The sequence below is a fragment of the Pangasianodon hypophthalmus genome, chromosome 9 (assembly GCF_027358585.1).
Source record: "Pangasianodon hypophthalmus isolate fPanHyp1 chromosome 9, fPanHyp1.pri, whole genome shotgun sequence".
Taxonomy (NCBI): domain Eukaryota; kingdom Metazoa; phylum Chordata; class Actinopteri; order Siluriformes; family Pangasiidae; genus Pangasianodon; species Pangasianodon hypophthalmus.
Genome location: NC_069718.1, coordinates 26,591,303 through 26,601,950, shown reverse-complemented (window position 1 = coordinate 26,601,950; position 10,648 = coordinate 26,591,303). Strand labels below are relative to the sequence as shown.

Sequence of the window (10,648 nt, the reverse complement as noted above, 5' to 3'; positions counted from 1 at the left end):
ATTTGCATATGCATTTGCAGAACTTTATACTGATTGAAGATTGAGTGTTATGGATGGATTGTTTTCAATATTTCTTGTTTTGTGTTGGCTTTAAGGACTAAGACTATTGCATTATGCAATCTTTTAGAAGATGAAGTGTTTCAGTGACGTTTTCTTGGTTCACCCTCTTTGTGTTTCTCAATCAGGTGTATGTGAGCAAGAGAAAGGAGAAAAAAAAAATTTCTGATTGTATTTACTTTGCTGCTGTTGAGTTTCTTATTGAAAACCTTAAAGGTGTTATTTGTGATTAAAGCAGTAGTAATGATAAATGTTTTGTGAGGTTGTTTTACATGTTTAATTTGTACAGAAGTTAGCCCTTTAGTTCAAGTTTTAGTAAAATTCACTAATAAAAAAGAAAATTGCTTGATAAATATTTTTGCATTTTTTATGAGTAATGCTCTGTTCCATGTAAACATCACTGCATAGGTAAATTTATTAAGACTTGATGTGTGGAAATTGTTCCCACACTTTTCTTGAGTAAATCTCACTCCAATATTTTTCAGTGTGATGCTGAACAACATGTCAACAATTTACAGCTCTTGATGGAGATAATCTCTGGACTGGTCTCATCAGCTCGTCTCTAGTCCTATCACAAATTCATGATTGGGTTCATGTTGATGTTGTTGATGCATTTTGTGACATTTTGTTGAAAGACAGTTAAAGAGCTTTAGATAAAGTGTTAAGAATCACTTGATAGAGCTGTTTCATGAGTCTGTCTATAGACGTAATAGTTTATACAGTTTACAGAGGGATAGTTTACAGAGGGACTATTGAGAGCATCCTGTGCAGCTGCATCACTGCCTGGTTTGGGAATTGCACCGTCTCGGATCGCACGACCCTGCAGCGGATAGTGAGGACAGCTGAGAAGATCATCAGGGTCTCTCTTCCCTCCATCACAGACATTTACACCTCACGCTGCATCTGCAAAGCCACCAGCATTGTGGACGACCACACACACCCCTCACACACACTCTTCAACCTCCTGCCGTCTGGTAAACTTTACCGAAGCATTCGGGCCTCAGGGTCAGATTGTACAACAGTTTCTTCCCCCAAGCCATCAGACTCCTCAATACTCAGAAACTGGGCTGAAGGAACACACACACACATACATACATATATACTCATACAACTGAGCATCCTCCATCCTCTTTGCAATTTTTTTGCAAGTTTTTGCACATTACATTACGCTGCTACAATATTTATTATACTGTACACAGGCTGCTACTCTTATGTTTACACTAGTTCAGCTACTTATATTATACTCTTGTACTCTTTGCACTATTCTCACTGGATTAAACTAGAACTGTGTACTGGTCAGCGCTGCACTGGGACTTACTGTGCCCATTGTCTATCCCAGTAGTCATTGTACTGTCTTGTGCTGTCTGTTTGCACTTGTGCACTTTATGTATAAATTTATGTAGTCCCTTGTAGTTCTGTGTTTGTCTTATGTAGCACCTTGGTCCTGGAGAAACGTTGTTTTGTTTCACTATGTACTAACTGGCTGTATGTGGGAGAAATGGCAATAAATTCCACTTGACTTGACTTATACAGTGTCTAAAGTGAACTATCCAATTTAGTTCCCTGACCACGCCCCACTCAGCCACACCCATCTCAGCCACACCCATCTCAGCCACTCCCCCTCTTTGAGACTCTCCCTCTTTGAGACTCTCCCCTTTATTAATTTCTTACATGTTTTTTTCCCAAACTGTCCTGAAGAGGGCACTCATAACAGCAGACTGGATGTAACGAAGAAAAAGAAAAGCTCACATTGCTAAGTCTCGTTTGCTCTTCATTTCCTTGTTTCCAAAATCTGAGCTCTTAACCACCAACCCAAGTCAAAGTATTGACAAAATTGCAAGATAACTTTTAAACTTTGCACTATTTTGACATGCCCAGATGGTGATGTTGACTTATTAGTAGAATCATGAAGAATTGTGTGGAAAAACTTTAGCACTTAGACAGATAGTAAACATGTTCGTCTGTATGTGTGCCTAATTTCATGACGCTGTGATTAATATCTCTGGAGATGTTCAATCATAAACATGGCTTCCCAGATAGGACGTTTTTTAATTAAAATATAAACATATACTAAATATATTTTTCAGGGATTCACATAATGGAGGTGGAGGTGGATGCAAGTTTAGAGAGAATTTTAATAAAGTGATATACAAGAATATATAAACTAGGATAAAGCACAAGAACACGATTAGCATGGCAACATAACAAATGAGAGCAACAACAAATTTCTGGTGCTGATTATACAAAAACATAATTCAGGTGATCATGGTCATGTGATATGGTGTGTGACATGGACATGTGATGTGCAGGGGCTGATGGGTATTGTAGTCCTGCGCCACTATCAGCACTAACCTGACACCTGACACGAGGGAGTGAAAAATGTGATGATTTTAGAATTCAGCCAAAATACTTTACAGACTTTGGATTTTTGGTCATAAGCAACAAATAAAAAAGAATGAACTAAGATGGAGACATGCAGCAACACATCTCCAGGATGTGATGTTGGGGCATCAGGGCATCTTTTCCAAGTACGAGTAATGAGCACGGTATCGGGCCAGTGTCACTATCAGTGGTTATAAGATATAGGTCCCCTGTTCTTTTCTTCATCTTCTGAAAAGGTTCTTCTTGGATCTTTCTCTGGCAGGGAAACTTTTAAGGTTCTAATGGTGCTAGATCTAACTATTTTGTTGTTGTTGTTATGAGTGTAGCAAACTAGGTCAATTTGGGAAAATAAAAACAAGGAAATTACAAAAGGATTTAAGTTTGACATAGAAAAAAAAACAAATTATGTAAAAAGTGTAAAAAGTGGATGAAAAGTAAAATATAGACTGTTTACTTGCAATGAAAAAAAAAACCTAAAATAGGGTTTTAAATGTTCCTTTGTGTTCATCTGAATAAATAAACATCATGAGTGTTAAGTGCTGTATGTGTGGCATTCAGTAACACACACTGGTCCAGTGTAAAGAGACCTGCTGAGTGAAATGTGTGAACTTATTGTACTTTCACTAAGTGCCAGTAAATAAAGAAGTTGAATGTGGGGAGGTGTGTTGCGGTTACACACGCCTTCCTACATGGGCTTTGGCGTTAATAAGCCTTTTGAATAGGGCTCGCAAAGAAGGGGAAGGAAAGCGGTTCTTTGTTAGAGGAGATAAAATACTCACTGCAGGTTGGTGTAAACTGTAAACACTTTGGCAGACACACACCCTCCCTCCAGCACCCGCACGTGTACGCATACACTTTCCCACGTGCACACACCCACGCACACACACTCACTGAGCACTTTATTAGGAACACTATACTACTACCGGGTGAGGCCTCCCTTAAAACAGCCTCAATTCTTCGTGGCATGGATTCCGCAAGATGTTGGAAACATTCCTTTGAGATTCTGGTCCGTGTTGAGATGATTGCAAATCCTGCAGATTTTTCAGGAGTACTTTCATGCTGCGAATCTCCCGTTCTACCTCATCCCAAAGGTGTTCTATTGGATTCAGATCTGGTGACTGGGAAAGCCACTGAAGAACGCTGAACTCTTCGTCATGTTCATGAAACCAGTTTGAGGCGACTTTTGCTTTTTGATGTGGTGCATCATCATGCTGTTAGTAGCCATTAGAAAGTGGGGAAATTGGGCCTATAAAGGGCTGCACATGTTCAGCTGCAATACTCAAATAGGCTGTGGCATTCAGGCCATGATTGATTGATTATTAACGGGCCCAAATAGTGGCAAGAAAACATTCCCCACACCATTACACCACCTCCACCAGCCTGGACTGGTGACACAAGGCAGGTTGGGTCCATGGATTCATGCTGTTTGCACCAAATTCTGACCCTACCATCTGTGTGTCTCAGAAGAAATCAAGATTCATCAGACCCGGCTACATTTCTCCAGTCTTCAACTGTCCAGTTTTGCTGAGCCCGTGCCCTCTGCAGCCTCAGCTTTCTGTTCCTGGCTGACAGAAGTGGCACCCGGTGGGGTCTTCTGCTGTTGTAGCTCATCCGCCTCTAGGTTCGACGTGTTGTGCATTCTGAGATGCTTTTCTGCTCACCACAATTGTATAGAGTGGCTATCTGAATTACTGTAGCCTTTCGTCAGCTCAAACCAGTTTGTTCATTCTCCCTTGACGTCTCTCACCAATAAGGAATTTCCGTCCGTAGGGCTGCTGCTCACTGGATGTTTTTTCTTTATTGCACCATTCTGAGTAAACTCTAGAGGCTGTTGTGTGTGAAATTCCCAGGAGATCAACAGTTTATGAAATACTTAAACCAGGACCAACAATCACACCACAGTCAAGATCACAGATCACATTTTTTCCCCATTCTGATGTTTGATGTGAACATTAACTGAAGTGCTTGATCTGTATCTGCATGAGTTTATGCATTGCACTTTTGCCACATGATTGGCTGATGATGATTAGATAACTGCATGAATGAGTCGGTGTACAGGTGTTCCTAATAAAGTGCTTATTGAGTGTAGTTATTAAACAATGATACTCAAATCCTTGGCTACAGGCCAGTGTTTCAACAACAACAAAAAAAAAAACAGAAAGAGATGTTGAATATTCTTTCATATTTATTGAATAATGGCACTGAAACAATGTGACAATTCCTGTCTTGAGATTTATGGTGATTTACAGCAGGCTCAATCTTACCACAAGTGGAAAAAGTAGAGCTTACCATGGCTGCTAACCTTGTAGTTTATCACTGAGTGCAGGCAGGAAACAATACCACAAAATACTATATTTTTTTCCAGACACAGATACACAGTGTGGTTTTGTGATAACAATATCATCATGTGTTCCTTATTCAAATCGCTTTTACTGCGCCATGGCATACACCGTTTCTAATAATTTACATTTGCACAGAATGCAGTGTTTAACTGATTGCTGTCCTTTGTTAGTTCCTGTCAGTACTGAATAGCAATAATCTCGGCGTGGTTCTGTAATCTCCCTCTCACCCCCTTTTATCTCGGCTCATCTATTCTTTTACGCTCTGCAAACGTGAAAGGGGAACTTCCCAGCCAGCCGGTTGATATTTAAAACTTGTTTTTTTGGTTGTAAGAAATAAACTGGCCAATGTATTTGGAAAAATTTTGAATATGGCTAAAATATTACTAGGGTAAAATGGAAATAGCATGTACACAGAATTAAAATTAAAACAGTGGCCTAAAAATGTGTATACATGGGTGAAAGGTTTTTTTTTTTTCCTCATCTGAAAAAAAAAGAAATATGCACACTCCAAAATGGCTGTACATTCAGCAAAACATGCATTCATACATTTTTCAGTGGATTTGTTTTAAAACCTTGGTGAAATAATACGCTTTTATACCACACTCCAGTTAAAACACTGCACAATGTCCATTTATTCCACAGAGAGCAAGTTACTCCCATAGACATACTTGTGCATTAATCCAACGCACTTTAATTGTCTTTATTTGAGAAATAAGAGATTCTTAGTACTAAGAAAAGCTGTCTGTGATTTAAAGTACGTCTAAGTTACGATGGCGTTCATGAACAAGTGCCCTTAAGCATCAAAACCAGAAATGCAAATATGATTCCTGAACAAAGTAATGGTTTCGAGGTGCAGTTTTTTGTTTTTTTTTCTGACGGAGATTAGGAGATAATGTGATTGTCGTAGTCCTCCCGGTCTGTATTTCCAAAAAGAGAAGTACTACATAATGGGTTGCACCATAAGAAGTTTGACGTTGCCACATTTAAATTGACCTGAGAACATTACACCCCGTTAGCTTGGGCAGACTATAAAAATCACTTGTTGTTCGAAAAAAAACCTCACATATGACCGTTTGAAAATAATCGGCAGAACAGTTAAAACATAACCTGCTGGAGCACACCTGGATTGAACACAGTGAACACAAGTGGCAAAATGGTGAGTTTTAGAAACTGTAAGAAAGACAGATTAGTTTAATTCGCCAGGTAAAAAAATGTGATTCAATAACATGCCATAATAACCAGAATTGTTTTGTAAATAATCTTTTTAAATTTCATTTGATTTTAAGCAGGGACCTCTGGATAATGACATTAATCAGGATTTTCAGGATGCCATTGATGTGATGCAGCGACACTCAGAAATCTTCTACTACGACACAGGTAACTTCAAAAACTATATTTTGATTTTAGCTGAAAGAAAGGATTTTGTTGCGTGTGTGTGTGTGTGTGTTTAATTGCTAATGATTGTTTCTCTCTCCTTTCCTTCAGACAGTAAATACATTGAGAATATCAGAAGTCGTGATTCTTCTGTGCAATACTCAGTGTCTTGTTACCGCTACACGCCTCACTCTGCAGGATCATCTGCCGCGTACGACTGGGGCGAAGCATCAGTAAGTGTGCAGTTCTATAAAAGTACAATATTCGCCGTGCTACTTCAGAATGTTTTTGTGATTGAGCTCCTTCTCTCTGTGTTCCCTAAGTCATGGTCTCATGTGGTACCAGAGGCGTCTCCATGGGGAACCCCTGAGCCTTCAGTGCTTTACCCAATAATACCTGAACGGCTCCGAAAAGGTGAGGCTCCTTTTCATTTGTTTTTTTCCCTGCTTTATCTCTCTTTAGGATTTTCTGAGTCAGGAGCCAACAAAGATCGAGTAAACTTGCCTTAGGATTAGGATCTTTATTCAGATGGTCACCAAGCCTTCTGTTCTGGAGATCCAGCTTCCTACAGAGTTGCGTTCCAGCCCAGGTCTGCTACAGTATACCTGACCCAACTCTTCAGTCTGTCCAGAAGACTTAGATTATTATTGACTTTAAATCCTATTATTCAGCAACTACAGTGAAGCTTATATAAAAAAGTTCTTAGGAACTTAAGTGTGGATCCACTGACAGATCCTGGGAGTTTAAAGGGTTAACTGAATCAGAACTCTGTAGGGAGACATATCTCCAGAAGGATGGTTGGTGACCACTGCTTTAACCTACAAGTAGGTTTATAAAATTTAAATATAAAATATACAAAATAATCTGTAATTATAATATATAAGTATTATAAGTATTATCAGCATAGTCAATAATTCTATAGGAATGGAAAGAGTGCTTTTTTTTTTTTTTAAGTCCTGTCCTCTGTCTACATTACTTAGGCCGTAAGAAGCTGCGTCTGTATGAATACCTTCATGAAGCGCTGCACGATGCCAGCATGGTCGACTCCATCCAGTGGACGGACCGTGGCACCGGGACATTCCACTTCATCTCCAAAAACAAAGAAAAGCTGGCTGAGTGCTGGGGCCAGCGCAAGGGCAACCGCAAAGCCATGACCTACCAGAAAATGGCCCGGGCGCTACGCAACTACAGCCGCACAGGCGAGATTGTCAAAGTGCGCCGCAAGCTCACCTACCAGTTTAACCCGCTGATCCTGCAGAGACTGGAGACCATGACCGCATCTGTTCCCTCAACACAAGAGCTTATTCCTCACCACCAAATCCCTGAACAGGGCTACTACTGCTCAGCTGGAGCTGACTGGCACAGCTGGTACGCACAGTGCCCTTACCCTGCAGAGTACGACTTCACTTCTGCACTAACGTCAACAGAAGGCCTGAAAACACATGATCCATCTCAGTGATGGGAAAACTGTAAGACATTCCCTGACAGTGCACACCTGCCTGTAAAACTCCCAAAGGGCATTAAATGCTACGCAATAAACCTGACTGAAACATGTTACGTAGTCCTGACTAGCACAGGGATGTACATACAGAGCATGAACAGATCCTACTGATGTGTAAAACGAGTAAACGCATTTATTAATTATTATTTGCTAATGGGAGCTTGTTTATGTCTGAAATTGTAAATTCCTATGCACTGTATTTCACTGAAAACTTGTACTTGAAAAAAAAAACTGAAGTAAATATTAGTTTCGAATGAACATGACCATGAACATGCTTTATTTAATTTTTGTAAACTTTCAAAATAAAACTGTACCTATTTTCCAGTGTTCAAAAGATCTGGTTCGTGTTGCAGGATTAACTTTCACACATAATGTCTTCACTTCTTTGTCAGTCAGAGTTTTATTCAAGATAAATGAAGCAGTCAAGAGAGAAGAGAGAGTGAAGGGGAGAGAAGGAAGAAGACAGATACATGACTAAATAGCACATACTATTTTATCATTCTAATGCTGCAATTTCCCTCAGGATCAATAAAGTTTATCTATCTATCTATCTATCTATCTATCTAATAAACATATAGTAATCTATCTCCCTATATTTGCATGTCTGAATACATAAGTATGCAGTAAAACGTGTCCGAGGGCCTTACTGCACTATGATTATGTGTGACCGAAGGGAGGAATTTTTATCTTTAAGATGAAAGATATTTAGTGAAACTATGTTGTGCTCCAGAATGAGGGTGTGTAGCGTGGTGGCAGTACCCTTATCTCGCTCAGTTAGGAGGAGGATGTGGTCAAGGGACTACATAATGCTTACAAAGTCAGGGAGGTGTGTGAGACGGAGATCAGTGGCTTCCACTGTTATGGTGGTTGGGGTGCTGTGCCTGCTTGTCGAAGGTGTTTGAAAGTTTGGGGTCTCTGAGAGACCACTTTTGTCATGAAGGTTGTAGATCATGACTGGGAGGCAGTCCACTCCCCTGCATGGAGCTTATTAAGAGGGGGTCAGAGACTCAGCGTGGATCAGTACCACAATAACAGCTGCATTCAGTCCAGGACATTTTAATTAGTGTGGGTTTTAGTTTGTAAGTCATCATACTGGTACTTTCATAATTACTATTGATTTTAATTAATGGAGATTAGCTTAAAAAAACTGTAACTACACAATCGAAAGTGACGCGAACAGACCTGGTGTAGTGGCAGAACGACATGGTAAATGGCTTGTCTTATGTCCATTCTAATGTTAGAATTTCTGTTTTTTTTTTCTGAAAGATACAAAGCTGTGTGTATTCTTGAACAGAATATGTCACAGACCTATCAGACAGATCTGGAAGTCATTTTGGAGTTCCTTGAAGAGCACTGCAGACAGGAGACTAGGGGCCAATGGGAAAATGGTGAGTAATATAAAAGAAAGACTTAATAAAGATCATCATTACTTTTAAAGCGTATGCGATTATAGCTTAAAGGTACAACACTTATTATTGTTGCAGCTGATTTCAGTATGAACCAGCAAATGATTGGAGATGACTACAGCATTCTGTCACACCACATGGATTCTTTACAACTGCTTTCCTCAACAAAGGCTCAGCAAGTACGAAATGTCTGCCATAACTCAAATAATGTCCTTTGTCAAAAAAATTGTTTAAACCATTTCAATTGCATTTCTTTGCACGCTGAAGGCTACAGGACCACAGCTGAAGGAAATCGGATTTGATTCAGCTGGAATAAGGCAATCAGTAATCCAGGGCATGTCCATAGAGGAAGCTTTAAACGCTCCTGCTGGTGAAAAAATCCCTTTAAGTCAACATGTAAGCCCTGAGGAAAGAGCCGAATCATCACCCAGCTCTACACCTGCAGGCAGAGGTGAGTTCTGCTTTTTTGCGGTTTGACAGATCGGAGCAGCTAAACATTGCCTCAGGGAACAATAGCTTAGGAGTGGCCAGTCCGCTGTCCTGCCCATAACTGCCAAACACAAACTCTATTCTCACTTATCTCTCATCAGTGTCATGACTGTATATAATGTGGCATGCAAGAGATCTTTATCTTAATAAGTTCTCCACAAAGACTCTATTCATTGTGCCTTTTAGGAGAAATGGTTTGCCTACACTATTAAACTCTTAACCCCTCCATCCCATGCAGGCACATACAAATCAGTTTATATGGTTTCAGGGAAAAAGCTGCGTCTCTTCCACTTTTTGTTCGAGATGCTGGAAGACCCTGGAATGGCACATTGCTTGTCCTGGGTTCCTGCGTCGGTGGGGGTTTTCCGCTTCTCCTCCACATATAAAGAGCATGTGGCTGCACTCTGGGGCCAGCGCAAGGGCAACCGAAGGCCCATGACCTACCAGAAGATGTCCCGCGCCCTGAGAAACTATACCCGCTCGGGCGAAATCATCAAAGTGAGAAAAAAACTGACCTACCAGTTTAGCGGAGCCACCCTGACTACATTAAGGAGCCAGCAGAGAATGAAGAATGCCTAATGCTAACAGGGTGATTTTTAAAATTCCTTTTATGATTCTCTGTCCATCTCTGGTTTGTCATTAGTAAGCATACAGTATGTGGCTGTAATGAAGCTTTGAAGCAGCTATTCTGTCCAGTGTGACTTATGCCAGCTAGAGGTGTTTCATAACAAGTCATGACACTAAATACAATACAATACAATAAAACATACTAAAAAAAAAGTAAACTTATACCATGCTAAAGGAAACACACTTAAACATCCCAGTTTTTGACTCAATGCTTCAACACCTAGCACAACATATGTTCTGCAGCAGTATGTCTGTCTTTGTGTTACTCTTACGCTGGTTTTATTTTTGAATTAAATAAAGTAATCTTTCCTTTTTAATGTCAGAGTCATTTCATTTCAGTTACTGATCCTGTATTAATACAGCCTACAGTTACAGGAAGATTACGCTTCACTGATCCCTAAAGAGCTAAACCTGAATTGTACATCAGTCTGGGCGTGACAGACATCATATCCTTAACTCATATATCACTA

The 10,648-nt window shown here is 40.0% G+C and overlaps 2 protein-coding genes across 4 annotated transcripts; both read left to right on the top strand.

Annotated features, from left to right (window-relative positions):
- The first annotated feature begins 5,788 nt into the window (after window positions 1–5,788).
- spic (Spi-C transcription factor (Spi-1/PU.1 related)) lies at window positions 5,789–8,090 on the top strand. Of its 2 annotated transcripts, none has more exons than XM_026919798.3 (5): window positions 5,789–5,937; window positions 6,071–6,158; window positions 6,267–6,388; window positions 6,479–6,569; window positions 7,136–8,090. In XM_026919798.3, the coding sequence occupies exons 1-5, from the start codon at window positions 5,935–5,937 to the stop codon at window positions 7,612–7,614; spliced, it is 783 nt and encodes a 260-aa protein (XP_026775599.1). In that variant the 5' UTR covers window positions 5,789–5,934; the 3' UTR covers window positions 7,615–8,090. The 2 variants fall into 2 exon arrangements, with proteins under 2 accessions (XP_026775599.1, XP_026775598.1); XM_026919797.3 differs by having other exon boundaries at window positions 5,791–5,937; window positions 6,068–6,158; window positions 7,136–8,088.
- A 400-nt stretch (window positions 8,091–8,490) lies between these two features.
- spi2 (Spi-2 proto-oncogene) lies at window positions 8,491–10,449 on the top strand. 2 transcript variants are annotated; one of them, XM_034307570.2, is made up of 5 exons: window positions 8,491–8,735; window positions 8,923–9,044; window positions 9,141–9,241; window positions 9,330–9,513; window positions 9,820–10,449. In XM_034307570.2, exons 2-5 carry the CDS (start codon window positions 8,954–8,956, stop codon window positions 10,128–10,130), a joined length of 687 nt encoding a protein of 228 aa, XP_034163461.2. In that variant the 5' UTR covers window positions 8,491–8,735; window positions 8,923–8,953; the 3' UTR covers window positions 10,131–10,449. The 2 variants fall into 2 exon arrangements, with proteins under 2 accessions (XP_034163461.2, XP_026774836.3); XM_026919035.3 differs by having other exon boundaries at window positions 8,491–8,862; window positions 8,951–9,044.
- Window positions 10,450–10,648: the final 199 nt, after the last annotated feature.